At 41.0% G+C, this 15,791-nt stretch overlaps 2 protein-coding genes across 2 annotated transcripts in view; one reads left to right on the forward strand and one right to left on the reverse strand.

The window, feature by feature from the left end:
* Nucleotides 1-4,303, reverse strand: part of LOC118324380 (protein kinase C-binding protein 1-like) — an 18,928-nt gene extending 14,625 nt beyond the window's left edge. The window contains 3 exon segments of the mRNA XM_035656692.1: nucleotides 2,891-3,127; nucleotides 3,225-3,464; nucleotides 4,128-4,303. Coding sequence (XP_035512585.1) covers nucleotides 2,891-2,904 — 14 coding nt within the window. The 5' untranslated portion in view covers nucleotides 2,905-3,127; nucleotides 3,225-3,464; nucleotides 4,128-4,303.
* A 3,144-nt stretch (nucleotides 4,304-7,447) lies between these two features.
* zgc:113278 (uncharacterized protein LOC541528 homolog) lies at nucleotides 7,448-15,280 on the forward strand. The gene is made up of 11 exons (XM_035656445.1): nucleotides 7,448-7,979; nucleotides 8,905-8,965; nucleotides 9,122-9,240; nucleotides 10,549-10,665; nucleotides 10,754-10,812; nucleotides 11,209-11,293; nucleotides 12,234-12,304; nucleotides 13,251-13,355; nucleotides 13,476-13,619; nucleotides 13,780-13,940; nucleotides 14,145-15,280. The coding sequence occupies exons 1-11, from the start codon at nucleotides 7,860-7,862 to the stop codon at nucleotides 14,216-14,218; spliced, it is 1,116 nt and encodes a 371-aa protein (XP_035512338.1). The 5' UTR covers nucleotides 7,448-7,859; the 3' UTR covers nucleotides 14,219-15,280.
* Nucleotides 15,281-15,791: the final 511 nt, after the last annotated feature.

Below are 15,791 nucleotides of genomic sequence, written 5' to 3' on the forward strand. Positions count from 1 at the left end.
CCCCTCTCCCCCATCCCCCACTCCGAGGCTCAGACTCAGGCACTGGCACATCCATGCAGGAGGACCAGAGAGATCTGTGGAGATTACAGACCAACATTTAAAAGAAAAAAAACACAGCCATGTCAAGACGAACCTTCACGGCCGATCACAGAGGAGAAACAGAGAGAGGGAGACACGAGAAAATCCAGCAAAGTGAGAAGCACTCATCTGTTTCTTTTTTTTTTTATGTCTTCGATCTTGGCTTCCCTCCTTCCCTCTGAATACTGCTGTCATAGAATAATTAGACTTCATTTTGAGACCAACACTGTGCAGCTATGCTCAGATCCTGGCAAAGCAATTGTCTATACCTTAAAGAATACACTGGGGTTTTTTTTTTAACACATCAACAAATATGTGAATAAACAGCCTTTCTGTATGGCACTCCAGGAAAGCCAATGCAAACATTATACTGTATCTATTTGCACTGGAACAGGCATTGAAAAACACTTGGTATTAATACCATTGACTAAAAAACATCCTACTCAGCCTGCTACACAAAACCCCAGAGAGATTATTAGGTTTTGCGAAATGACAAGATACATTTAGCTTTTCACAACAACCACATGCAAACAAATTAAGAAATCCATCCCATTAGCTTTTGCTTTTCCTGAAAAATCCACAAACAACAACAATCATTTAAAAGCAGAAGGTATAAAATCCTAGTCTACATTTCATAAAATAATGATTTTAACAACATAAATATGCCCGCTTTAGCATGACTCATTTACAATGTTCAAACAACGTCCCAACACCTAACAAACACTACTAGTGCACAGAATTATCCTTTATAAAAGAAAGATTTGACCTGGATTTTATAAGGCTGTAAAGGGTGAATCAAAGATGGCTGTGGAATTTTCCAGAAGGCCCTTGCTCTCCCTGCTGCTCTCCCTCTGATTGTCAATCTTTAACCTCAACTGCAGCTGCAATTGGCTGGAGGGCCAACAGGGTGGAACATTATTGGTCGGCTGTGCTATGCCACACGGATCACAGTGTGCAGGCTCCCCTCTTCCTCTTAAAAAGCATTTTTGCTGCAATGCAGAGATTTCCCCCTGCATTAGACGGTTTATATTCTTTCGGTTTAGCTTGCCCTTCTTGATTATGTCAGTATAAACCAGGGGGGATTTGAAAAAAGGCCTTTTGGGAGATTATATTTGTGGCTGTGATGCATAACTCAACGGTTCTGCCTTTTTCAACCTCTGCCGTCCTGTTTGTAGGCTACGTTGCCTTAGAAAAGAGGCCCAGACGATTTGCCCCCCCATCACCGTGACGTTACACATTGCTGACATTTCTATCTCTCAATGTAGCGTTTATATTACAGGCTCGCTCTTGCACGGTGGAGTCACTCATTACTGTTCATTGGTAAAATTTAGTCTTTGGTTTTGATTTGACAGAGAGCATATTAGTCGTAGCCTAAACGGAAACACTGATTGTAACATTACTATCTTTGTGCAGAGGAAACATGCTTTGTAACAAGCCACAAGAGAAAGAAAACATTCTTTGTTTCCCCCCCTACGCAGATGAGACTGCTAAAACGGGGATACATGATGTAACACAATGTACAGTCTGTGCTCTGAGAAATATAAAATGGCAACAAACAATTAAGAGTTTCCTCACACACCTTGTCTTTGTATAGATTTCTTATCAAATATTGTGATAGAAAATCTGCCTTTTAAAATTGGCATCTGTATGTATGAATGACATTTCTGTTTTGTGTTTAAAAACAGGAAAAGCCTGTATAGGAAAAGAGAAAAACAAAGCAAACAAGCAGTTAAATTATCTCATATATGCATGCAAATGTCTGTGTGTCTATGTGTATATGTATATGTACACACATGTAAAAACATGTAGCGTCTCATGGTGTTTCTCTGTGTTGCTGTCTGATCTGATCTGTGAAGAGAAGACTAGAAGAGAAGAGCTCTCTAAAACACAAAATGGCCACTGTTTGTCTAGAGTGGAGGAAGCAGTTTCACAATAGTGCTGTGGAGGTAAAGAAGCCCCGGGCAGTAAACTCTGGGCCTATGGCTGTAAGCAAAGGTAACCTGTGTCTCAACATACTGTTTCTAAAAGATTAGACTGGAAGAACTAGCGGAGTATTTTGCCCTCCGTCAGAAGGTTTGTTTCATGTGGGCTCATCTTCTGACCAGTATGTAGTGTACAGACTCCATCTTTGGTACAGTTTTCTGTGCCAACCCGTACAGTTTTCAGTTTCTGGTTTATTTCACACGTACATGTATAAAAAAAAATATTAGACTGAAAAACAGTTTTAAGTCATTCCCTGCTCTACGTGTCCTCCTAACAAGCACATCTGTTGCCCCCCACATCTATTCCCCGGCCTGGCATGACACACAAGAAAACAGCACAGAGCCAATCCACTTACAAAGGGTACATAATACCCCCCTCTCCTCCTCCTCCTCCTCATCATCATCAATTGCCCATCCCCCATTCTTTCTCTGCCAGGCTACAACACAAGACTGCTACAACAGAGAGGAGATGTGGGTGCCATTTCTGAATCTAACTCTCTTTTGCATTATAAAAAAAAGGAAAAGGATTTGCCATGGTCCACTCTGCCTCCTGTATGGAAGCCTGGTTGTCTGGGGCACCCATGTGACCCTGAGACACAGAGAGAGAGCAAGGGTGAGAGTCGTTACCCAACCCCCCACCCTCAGCGCTGTGGAGCAGAGAGGCCTGCCGAGGCCTCCAATCCACCCCAGCTCCTCCTCCTCCTCCTCCTTGAACACTAAACTGATTTTAAGGTGTGCACGTTCATCATGAGAAAACCAACAGTCGCCACAACAACAAGAAGGAAGCCATGTCGTTATCAGAGAGTTGAGATAAAAAAGACAGAGCTTACCTCTGTGGATGCATGGCTGCCTGATACACTGTTATGTCAACACTTATAAAACATGGAGGACACTCTCAGCCCTCAGCCGGGGGAAGGCTCCGCTCTTCAGGCAAGGCGATCAGGCCCCAGTGATGTTAGCCAGATCCTGACTGGTCGCTCTCCTCACAGGCAGGATACAAGGCCGCGTCTGATTGGCCGAAATGTTTCCTGAGTAATTATCTTTGTTCAGTGCAGGCAGGGGCAGCACTGTGAGTGTCAGAGACAGGGGAAGAAAAATAAGCAGAGAGCTAGGCCTAAAACCACAAAATAACACAATTAATATGAGTATTTTTGACATACAAACCCCATGTAATGTTTCTAAGCTTCCAAGGGTAGAATCTGGCGGTAGTTGTCTTATTTGAAGGCTTTAGAAGTAGAAATGGCAGCAAGTAGAGTGTGAGGAGCAGGACACCATGGCTTCTCTGTACAAGCCTCCATTTTTTTTTATGTGGAGAGGGCCTTTGTTTAAACTCCTCCCTCCCTCTTGGCTGTTTCCAGAGAAAGGAGAGGCTGTGTAGCTCTTCACCTATTTTGGCAATTCAGTCTGTTAAAAAATAAAAGACAGAAAAAGGCAGGTAAAATGAGAAAATGGATAGTCAAAACACGTTTATGGTGTGTTGGAAAGGAAAGGGAAGAAGACTAGTTATGAGGAACCTATGCGTGTTATACTCTAATAACCTTATGGACTGTTGGGTGTTGACCAATCAGCTCATATATTGCACAATGTAGCAGATATAATAAAAAACAAAATGTAATATTTATATCCCACATCTCCTCTTCTGTGTAAAGGAATACTAAAATTGAGAGGTGATTTCAAAAACACTGGGGGAGCTTTGTATAAAGTGTGCATAGGGTTTCCTGTTCGACGTCTGTGCTGTAACAGTGATCATTAATAATTCAACACAGCTGGATGAAGCACTGGTTTTTGTTGTCCTTTTGACATTCGATAGCAATAGAAAAGACATAATGTAATCAAATATATACATAGGATATATAATAATCCTGCCATGAATACCATCTTGGGGACACTTATAATGTTCTTATTTTGTTGAGACTGAATCAAATGTTCAACTCTGGTATAAAATGTAATGCAGTAACTCATAGTGATCCTGGACTACACTGAACAGTGTTTACTCCTCCATAGATGTAAGTGGGATGTCCAAATATAAGAAACAAAATGTTTAATGTAATGCAATCCAACTCTTACCTATTGCTGCAGAGTGTAGTCTACATTACAGCACACCTCAGCTCTCTTACAGTGTTAGATAATGTTAGACTGGACTGGACTCCTCCACAGAGGCGAACGGCGGGTTCAAAATATTGTAAAAAAGCAGCTGAATAAAACAGTAAAAGAAACTATAGCTGAAGAAATTATTGTTGCCTCTTTCCCACATAAATTAAAAAGCGTGAGTCGCGATACGATTGTAGAGAATTGGCGGTACTTGTATGAGTGAGAGAGGGAAAAGAGCTCCGCCCAACGTGGGGCTCGAACCCGACCCTGAGATTCAAGGAGTCTCATTGCTCTACCGACTGAAGCTAGCCGGGCTGTAATATCGGGGTGCACATTTAGCGCATACATCGTTTATGGGTTCATATTGAACATTATTGTCACATATATGAATCTGCGTCACGTTGTGCTGGTGTGTACCGCTGAGCTGAGAGAGGGATCCTGAAATCCCGGTTCTGGCTCATACTGACCTCTAGCGTCAAAGAACAAGAAGTGTTATATTATTGTTATAAAAACGATATTGGTTGAAATATCGTGTTAAAATGTCCGGTTAAAGCCATAAAAGACTTATGCATGACTTTCGCAAGCGTGTTTTAACAAATGCTCTCTTTCGTTGGATGGACAATACCGCCACTAAAAGCCTCAAAGAAAACTTAATTAGCTAAGTTAATTAGGTGACAGCAATGAGTCACCAAAAAAAGCGTCAAAATAATAATGTATCATGTAAACGATGGTTACCTGACTGTTGCTTTTCCTCGTTAATTGTCCGTAAATCACCGTTAAGTTAGAGGAGACACATTAAAGTCAGCCATAAGGGCCCTGGTTGCTCGCCTGCAGGAGCTGGCGTCCCATATACTAATAAATAAATTAATAAATTAATAAATAAATAAATAAATAAATAAATAAATAAATACTGTCAATGGTATCAAGACTGAGTTCTTGCTGCAGTCGCAACAGGTTCGAGTCTGACCTGTGTCATCCCCTTTGCTGTCTGTCTTGAGGTCTCCTGCCCAGTAAAGACATAATGAGCCCCCCCAGCAGGAAAAAAAATCCATATAAATCATAATTGACTTAAACAGGAGCCACTGACAAGCAATTACAACGTCTCTTTTTCTAAATGTAAAATGGGGAGTATCCAGACTTTTTTTTTGTCAGGGAGGGCACAAGTGGGGCACTGACTTATGCAGGGGTGGCATGAAGTGTATGAGTCAGCTTTCCAGTCAATTCCAATACAGTTTATGGACCCCAGAATTCACAAATATACTAGGCAAAAATAACACTTTTATACCAGATGCAAAAAAAACTGCATGGTGTTAGCATAAAGTGGGCATGTCTGCAAAGGGGAAACCCATTTTCATTCAGATATCTTGAGGTCAGAGGTCAAGGATTCCCTTTGTAAATGGCCATGCCACTTTTTCCATCGCCAACATTTACTAACTTTGAAGTGTTATTTAGCTCTCTCTTCCCATGTTAGCATGTTCACTATAGACATAAAACAGACGCCGCTACAAAGAAAGAAATCAGCTTTTCAGACAGGCTCCCTTAATTCACTTAAAGCTGTCGGCTCGTTCATTAACAACTACCCATGATTTTGTCCCAACCAGCGATGAAAGCAGGTTCCTGTACTCAGGTAGAAGTAGAAATACCACATTGTAACTGTATCACCCTACAACCCCAACAATGTTGATTCCAGATGTTCCTGGAAAAAAAGTAATTTTTAATCCTAAATGTTCTCACGTTAAAGTAAATGAGAGTGCTTTAGAAATACTTTAATTCCTGCTATTTTTCATGGTCAGAAACATTTTAAGGCGCCACAAAGACACTTTTGGACCCTATTTAAAAATGCAAGTCATTGTTTGGTTTGTCCATTCTGGGCTACTGTAGAAACTTGGTGGTTCAATATGCAGACTGTGGAAGAGGACTTGCTCCCTCTGTACATAAAAAACAGCTCATTCTAACATCACAAAAACTCAGTTCTTATTTCCAGGTTATTAATACACTAATGAAAACATACCTATGAATATTGTATTTAATTTCTGCCAATAGATCCCTCTAAATGTTTCACACTGGACCTTTAAAACAAGGATTTGACTCAGGGGCCCTCTACATGCCAGACTCATAAAATTGACTAATAATGCAGGACCTGCTTCAGATGATATTGTACTTTAGTGGCGTAAATTCTCTAATAAATCCACAATTAAACAAATTACCATCAACCTGGGGCTGTTGAGGCCCCCGGGGTCTGGAGCAATTACCCTCCTTGCCCAGTTGGGAATCCAGCTCATATACAGTACCATTTCCAAACAGACCTACCATTTCAGATCATGGTGTGCTGAAATATTACATATCCCAAAATAATCAGGGTTGGGAGGGTTACTTTTAAAATGTAATTCGATACAATTACTAATTAAAACATGTAGTCAGTACCCTAACCCATTAAAGTAATGTAACTTGATTACTTTGTGTTCAAGATAATATAATAGATTAAAATAAAAATCTAGAACATAAAAAATATATACACTATATACAAAGATAAATATAACTGTACACGTTACAACAACAAAACAAAAAATAAAAAAAACTGTTGTGCTTAGCAGGTTAATGGTTAACAGTCTCATGACAAGAAATATCAATAATAAGTATTGATCTCGTAGTATTCTGTAAGACAACAAAACAATGTGACTTTGGAAAATAAAATGGAAAAAGAAAGAATTTTAACATCTACGTGTCCCCTTATTAAAGAAACGATGTCTTTTAAAACGATAATCCTGCTAAATAATCCTCTTTTTTTAGTAAATATAACCGTAATCTGATCTTTTTTGTATCCTTATTCATCCCTATTTAATCTGTTTCTCCCCAAGCCTGCAAACAATGTTGCATCACTCAAACTAATACACATCTACAGCCTTTTAAGATAAGATAAGATATTCCTTTAATAGTCCCACAATGGGGAAATTCCAATATTACAGCAGCAAAGTGGATAGAGAAAAAAATATATAATATAATATAAACATTTTCATATAATATAAACATATTCTCTTCTCAGCAAAACGAGGAGTACGTGAAGGCACCACGGGGAAGAAAATAAAACACGACCCGCCCTCCTCCGCCTCTGATTGGCTAGTACACGTAGCCTTCTTGGCTGTGATTGGTCGGGTATACGAAAGAGGCGTGCTATTGGTTCGATTCGGGATCAGAATGTCAGGCTAAGCCAATCAGAGGCAATTAGGGCGGGTCTTCCACGGAGGAGGGGGGCCCGATCGCCCACGGTGGGGCCTGGGTTCTCCTTCTACGTCAATGACACTGGGCGGTTCATGAATGGGGGTTTGAAGTGGGAGGGCCCCGTCATCTGACTTTTACCAGGCAGGGTGAAACAGAAATAAGAAGTGGGTGTTGTTGCCATAGTGTTTGGGGTGTTTTGTTTTCTTTTTGGGTGCGATGCATCTTCATGACTGTTTTTGAAAAGCCACGAGCAGCAGCGGGTTCACTGCGCCGACCGACCCCGAGCAGAGCAGACCCCCATCAGCTGAGACGGGCAGGCCAGCACACAGCAGCCGTGCATCGGAAAGGTGGTGGTGGTGGAGGAGTGTGTGTGTGTGAGTGTGGTGTGAGTGAGTGAGTGGTTGAGTGAGTTGTGTGTGAGTGTGTGTGAGAGTGTGGAGCCTCCAACCCAGCTACACGGAGAGAGAGAGAGAGCCGTGTCGGGGAGCCATGGGTTTCCGCAAGAAGAACAAGAGCCCACCGGTGCTGAGCCACGAGTTTGTGATCCAGAATCACGCCGACATGGTTTCGTGCTTGGCCATGATTATCCTCCTCGGCCTGATGTTCGAGGTACTGTGTGAGTGGAGCTGTTAGTCGAGAGATGGTAGCTGCTGTCGTTAGCTGACATGACAGCAGCAGCTCCAGGGGCAGGGCGCTAGAGTGTCTTTCTCCTTCCCTTCTCATGTGTCTCACTGATTGCCAAAGAAGATGGCGAGGAGGCCCACTGGCACAGCTAACACAGGTCATTTTTATTTAAAAACCAGTCGGCTAATCCGTTGCCTGTATAGCTTTAAAAAAAAAAAAAATAATTCATGTATCTGGCCTTGGGTAGCAGCAGGTTAGGGGAGGCTTAAAAGTGTCTGCATGCTACACCTTTGGATCAGTGGTTCGTCAGAGCTGGCTTGTTATCAAGCCACGTCTGAATGAAACAAGATACTAACCTGTCCCCACCCAAACACCCAGCCAGCCAGACTCGAAATACTTTTGAAAAACGATAAGATTTTGCCTTAAAGCAACCTAAACCTGTGGTAGATGTGGCTTGGAAAATGGAAGATTAACGCCTTTACGCAAGGAGAAAGTGCTGCTCAATGATACACGTTCATCCTGACACAATGAGAGTCATTGTGGCAGTGGTAGTGAACTTGAAATAGGACTCATTTTTGCTAGAACCCCCCCATGGAGATCCCTAGACCTTAGTTCAGTGGATTCAGGATCCTGCAGTGACACAGCAGTCTGATTTCTTTCACAGTCGTTGTACAGTTTGATACTAAAAGATTGAACGTAGATTAAGACACTCTGTTTACACCTGTCGAGAGAGAGAGTACGGTTCACTGATGTGGGACAACCCACGAGGATTAAACTCACTTTTTATGACAACGCTTGGCTGCTTTTTGTGTGAAATATGTCAGCGGTCAGTGACAAACCTTTTCCTCTGACTCATGAATCATTCAGTTAATCCTGTTTGTTTTTCTTCTTCTTCTTCTTTGTGTTCCAGGTCACAGCAAAGTTTGCCATCATGTTCATCACGGTCCAGTACAACGTGACACAGGTTCTTGGTGAGCTGAAGTTTATACCGCCAGTGATCATTTCAGTATTTAAAAAAAAAAGAAAAGACTTAAGTTAACTGCATTTTCCTGCATCTGCAACGTTTTATTGATTGTGTATTCTGCCTTAATTGTAGAGGATTTGAAGGTTTTCTTGTTCTTCTGCAGATGAGAAGAGTGAGCCGGTGAACCTCTACCAGTACGGTCCTAAAGATGTGGCCACTGTGTTTTTCTACCTGCTTATCGCGGTCATCCTTCATGCCTTGATACAAGAATATATTCTCGACGTGAGTTTATCCAATATCCAAACTCAGCAGCCATCAAATATCGGCTCACATTGTTTGTTGTTTTTTACCAAAGTGACTGATTATTTTGATCTTTTGGGTTCGACGGACACAGGAGCCTGAGTGCTCACTGCAGTCGTCTTTTGTCTAGTTTTTTTTATCAAATAACACCTCTTGTGTGTGTTCGGCTCTGCTCTGGTCCTTGAATACTTTTTGGAGAGCCATTCGTAGGTAATCAGGTCCAATCCTTCCAGCTGAATTATGTGCACTAACACATAATGACTGAAGCAGTGCTTATGTTTCTCCTGGCATCTTCTGTCTTTGATGTCATTTCCCAGTGGGCTATCATTAGAAAAATAGTTTTATATATTTTTATTCCAAAAATAAAAATCCTTTTTGTGGACTACATTCAACTGAAAGCTGTCTCTCTTGAAGAATAGGATCCCACCTTTTAATGTCTGTCTTAAAACAATAGTCTGGTGTCCTTGGGAACATTCAAACAGGCTGGCATAACTTCCTAAAACACTTACGGTTTAAAAGATAGAGGACAAAATCGTCAGTGTGGTTTAGTGTCTCGCTCAAGGACACTTTGACAATGTGGAGTGGGTGATCGAACCACCAACCCTGTGATTAATAGATTACCTACTCCACTTCCTTAGCTGCCCAGACTGAAGACAGACTTAGAAAAATGTGAATCCTGTCCTTCAAGGTCAAAGGACTACGATTAAAACACATGTGCAAGAAGGAAAACGTTCACAGCTACTCTTGTTTGTTAGAGCTGTGACAATTTCATCTCAGCGACGGGTAATCTTATGTACTTAAAGGTCCAGTGTGTAACATTTAGGAGGATTTATTGGCAGAAATAGAATAGAATATTCATAGGTGTGTTTTCATTAGTGTAAAATCACCTTAATATAGGAATCATTGTGTTTTTGTTACCTTAGAATGAGACGTTTTCATCTACAGGGGCAGTGGGTCCTCTTTTGGAGGCTGCCATTTTGTTTCTGTAGTAGCCCAGAATGGACAAACCAAACACTGGTCACATCCAATACCGACGCGAGTGGTGTTCAGTTGCTTGCAATCTGCAACTTCACCGCTAGATGCCACCAAAATCTTACACACTGGTCCTTCAACCTCTCGTTCCTCCATAATTCAAATTAATCTACAGATATCTTAGTTTTATTAATGAGATGTGAGTAAAAACATATGCATGCTTGTATAATTAAAAAAGGAAGGAACTAAATATCCCCCCTGCATTAACATTTAATATATTAATCTGTTCACCTTGTGTAATGTTTTGTTTGATTTCAGAAAATGAACAGGAGGTTGCACCTGTCAAAAACCAAACACAGCAAGTTCAATGAGTCTGGACAGCTCGCTGCGTTCTACCTATTCTCCTTCATCTGGGGCTGCAGCATCCTGACAGCGGTACGAGGGTCAGAGAGTCACAGAAACACACTGTCCCAGACGGCATTAGGCTTTATCTTATGCGTATGTCTCCTTTTCTTTCTGACAGGAGGACTTTGCAACAAATCCAACTTTCTTATGGGAGGGTTACCCACACACTCACATGGTGTAAGTAAAGATCTATAGACTCCTACACATCATAAGGTCATATTTTACAATTTAATCATTACTGGTAATGAGAATTAGGGAAGTATTTGCATTCAGTGTTTTTTGAGATTTAATATTTTTTTAGTCCTTCTCTTAAATTATATGGTACAATTGTTGGGATCCATCTTATTATCTTTTATCAGTTTAAAATCCTGTGTTATAGATCAATGGGAGATCTTGTAGTCTAGATCAGGTTCCTTCCCATTTTCTTACTGGTTTGACTTGTGCATGTATTTTAAATAGAATACAGTCCGCCATGAAGAACATGAGCTGTTGTATATTGATATGTATGAAACTTCTGTCCATGCCCAAGTAACACGTGGGCTCTTACCTCTGCACAACCTGTCCTCTGTCTAGTTTTCAGGTCAAGTTCTTCTACATTTGCCAAATTGCCTATTGGTTCCATGCACTTCCTGAGCTGTACTTTCAAAAAGTACGGAAGGTGAGGGTCATTTTTGTTTATTTCTTTGAAATGAGGTACACTGATGTAAAATGCTGCAGGTTTTTGTATGTTCCCGTAAGTCAGCAGAGCAGCAACTTCATTCTGTAAATCGATGGCCTTGCGTTGCACATGTGAGGTGGTACATTGGCTCAAGTGAAAGAAAAATTTGAGTTTTACGACCACATTAACCATATAACCTCTTAAGAAATGAGAAGTGGTGAAAAACTTGAGTTTGAGTGGGTCAACAGTAACACATCAGAATAACATGCAATTAATTTCACTAGTTATCGTTGAAGTTTTTGTGTGTGCAGTAACCTTTGATGAGTACAATGGTTTATATATACAGTCGGTGAATATCCCTCTAACCAATGCTGATCCCTCCTGGCATTTTCATGTGTTTCCACGAGGAATCAGCTGAGGACTGTGCAGATGTGCACATAGGGGCTAGGAATACATTAAACAATTGCACCTCTGTTGTACCTACACAAGCAATGAGACATCTTTACTTATTATTGGCCCTTTTTTCTACTCTATTAAAAAAGCATTTGAGATTTATTGGATAATGCATGTGTGTGTGTAGCTATGTTGTTGGTATTCTGTACTTATACGTACCATTTTTGTAGAGTTAATTGGAGCCAAGTGGATGTCGAGGCTTAATGTGCACAGAAAATGTACCATAGCTTCAAAGCTAGAACGTGGTTAATGAGTCCTGGCTGGGTTTTTAAAGGCTGCAGACTTTAAAGCAATTTCTTCCCAAGAATGTTTTTCTATACAGTAAAATCCACAGTACACTCTGCTACTTCATGTCCAAAGTTAAAAATGCTCAGAGCCTGCGTGAAGAAATGTTTTGTCCGTTGGATAGAACTGATGTTGCTGCTATGGAGCCGCTGCTGCTGTTACTAATACAAACTCTCTCCGCCCCTTTGTTTTATTTCTACAGGAGGACATCCCCCGCCAGCTCTACTACATTTGCCTTTATGTTGTCCACATCACTGGTGCCTATGTCTTAAAGTAAGTGAAATGTTATATTCTCAGCTTATCCTGTGAGGAAGGCGTATACTATAGGTGTATCGCTTATGAAGATCTAATGTATCCTGATAAGTAGTGTTTCAAACTAGTGCCTCACATTAATTATCAAATTAACAATCAGACGGCGTACCTGATGCTAAGCTACTACACATTATTTCTGAGTTTATGATTTCGTAATTGCTTTGTTTTCTTCTGTGAGTGATGGACTGTGAGGAGTCGCTCATTTTTCAGTTCTCTTTTAAACTCTAACCGAGGTCAGCTGACTTTTCCTTTATACAGGGAATTGATACTGTGTTTTGACCATTCTAAGAAAAACTGATATGAAAGCCATATTTTACGAGGGGGAATTTTTCTTTCCCCACGTACTGAGTCGTCCTCAGTTAAGTCTGTGTAATGGTAATGTCAATGCATGATGATTTAGGGCTAAACACTTCATGGCTAGTTCCTACCTGTGCTGTTGAGTTTGCAGATCTCACACACACAAGAGTTCAGTGGCCTTTTTACAACTGCTGCAAGAGTTATTGATTTATTCTCGCCATATACTACAGAGTGCTTTGAAAAGCTATAACCAGCAAACACAGTGGTACATAGCAACTGCGTTTAGTTAATCCAAACAATACAATCTTTCTTCAAGTGTCCTTATAATGTCAGCGGTGTGTATCACTTGTTCTGTTTGCTTTCTCTGTTCACTTTTTTTCCCCCTTGGGTGTCAGGAGACAAGCTATTCACCACTATAAGTTACATCCCATGGTGCAATGGGAGGTTTGTTTGTAAGGGGATGTGATAGTACCAGGAAAAACTTTATGAGGAACTGATATGGAATCACAGCAATGTTCAATAAGAGGACTTTTTCTTTCTCTACGTCCTGAGTCGTCCTGAGTTAATTCTGTGTTGCTATCCGTCTCTCTCTATGTCCCGTCATGTTTAGTCTCCACCGACTGGGCCTGGTGTTGCTGGTCCCTCACTACCTGGTGGAGCTCCTGTTCCACGCTTCACGCCTCTTCTACTTCAGCGACGAGAACAAGCAGAAAGGGTATTGCTTTCATTCACCGAACAGACAAGTTGTCATTTTTCTAATTAGTGTTTGGTGGGCAGTAGCGTGTTCCTGATCTGATCTGAACAACCTGGTGCAATGTCTGTTTTCTTTTTGTAGTTTTACTCTGTGGGCGCTGCTTTTTGTCATTGCCCGCCTCCTCACCCTCACACTCTCAGTTCTGACGTTTGGCTTTGGACTGCCCCGTACAGAAAACCAGGGCTTCTCCCTAGCAGAAGGCAACTTCAATGTGCTGACCATAAGGCAAGTCCAAATGACAATTAACAGCAAGAGTTCTTATTGTCTCTTACCTAGCTAATTTACACATGGCATCAAACAAAACAGCTAAAGTTTTGCTTTCCTCTGCACAAGTTGAATCACTTTAACTTTTTAGTTCTTAAAATGTTTCCTCCCCACCCCTCAGGATGACTTGTCTGGCAGCCATCTGCCTGACACAGGCCTGGATGATGTGGAAATTCATTAACTTTCAGTTGAAAAAGTGGAGGGAGCACAGCCAGAACCAGGCCTCAAAGAAGAAGACGGTCAGCCCAAAGAGTAAGCCCCACAAAAGGGAGCCCACAAGGGGTGAGTATATAGAACCTCAGCATCTAGTCAGACACCCAGACAGACATAATGGAACCCTGTGTTTTAGTTTATGTCTCACACTCTCAGTGTTTCAGATTCTTTTTCAGTATTGCTAATTGTGTGTGTGTGTGTGTGTGTGTGTGCGTGTGAGTGTGAGAGAAATTGCTTTCATTAGTAATGTTTCTATTCACCTGTTTTTGTCAGGAGGTGCTTCCAATGGGGTCGTGAAGTCTGAGGATAAAACATCACCACGGGCAAGAAAAGCCAAAGCTTCATAGAGATGGAAGAAGTGGGGAAACAAACTCAGTGAGGGAGTTCTGACAATGTGACATTATGTCTTTACACAACTTCAAATTTTGTCTACTGTTCTCCAAAACAAATGTTTAAGCGCACTAAGAAACCTTACATAGCTGTCCCTTTGGGGGTTGAAACTCCTTTTTGAAAAAGTTCAGTGTTACTGTCTGCTAGAAGTGTTTATTATTAATTTGGGTTCTCTGCAGATGGGACGTTGGCAGGACAGTGCTGGTTTTGATGCTTTAACAGGATAGATTTAGCTTTTCAAAGTGTCCTTTTGTGTAAAGCTACGATCACTCGCCGGGTACTTTAAACTGGGTTGCTCTTCAGTAATTTGACATGTCATCAGTTAACATCACAGTACCTTAACAAGCAAATTCTGACTTCAGGGCAACTTAACATAAAGTGTTAATGTGCAGATTAACTGTATAGTGTGTCATTTTAAGTTTAGGCCTTATTCAGTTAAACTCACAAAACAGGCTACTGGCTCAAGTCCCAAAATAAAGCCTTTCTTGCTCTGCAAGACAGCACTCCTATATTCTGCTGTTGTCAGGAAAAGATCATCAATTAATTGCTCCAGAGAAATATTTGTGCTATTTAGGTATTTGGCATGGCTGCAGCCAGGAAACTGAAGCTTGTGCTTAACTTCTTGATCATTTACTGCCATTTATTTGACAGCCTCTGCCTTTGAAATCCAACATGTTACAGGATTGAGGCACTTTTTGTATTTCTGTTTGCTTTTATCACTAGCCTGGTAATCGGCTTCACCCTGTCACAGGGGCTCATCCAGGTTTGGTGACTTACCAAGAGGAAGCTGTACTGTAACCTGTAATGCTGTACTGTATGCATACAGTTAAATCTTTTTATAATGGCATGATCGGAAACTTGAGCAAGAAACTGTTTGAGGCTGCGATTCAGTCTTTTATATGGTAATATCAATGCATGATGGTTTAAGGCTAAAGAGTTTATGGCTAGTTCCTACCTGTGCTGTTGAGTTTGCATCTCTCTTCCTGCTCTCTCCTCTCTCTCTCTCTCTCACAACACACACACACACACACAACTACACACAACACACACACACACACCACACACACACACACACACACAACAAGTATATATACATATACACATATATATACATATATACATATATACACATACACAAACACACAAGCATTCAGTGGCCTTTTTACAACTGCTGCAAGAAGTTTGAGTTATTTATTTTTGCCATATACTACAAATAGTTATTATTTTATATGCTTTGAAAAGCTATAACCAGCAAACACAGCGGTACATAGCAACTGCGTTTAGTTAATCCAAACAATACAATCTTTCTTCAAGTGTCCTTATAATGTCAGTGGTTCGGATCACTCGTTTTTGTTGTGTTATGTTCTGTTTGCCTTCTCTGTTTTCGCTTTTTTTTTTATTCTTGGGTATCAGGGGATAAGCTATTCACCACTTACACTTTAAGTTACATCCCAATGGGAGGTGTGTTTGTTCGGGGATGTGTTTGTATGCCTGTGCACTTACGTGTGTGCGTGTGTGTGTGCGTGTGTG

Source organism: Morone saxatilis, unplaced genomic scaffold (genome assembly GCF_004916995.1).
Source record: "Morone saxatilis isolate NCDOM2014 unplaced genomic scaffold, NCSU_SB_2.0 Contig15, whole genome shotgun sequence".
Classification (NCBI taxonomy): Eukaryota; Metazoa; Chordata; class Actinopteri; family Moronidae; genus Morone; species Morone saxatilis.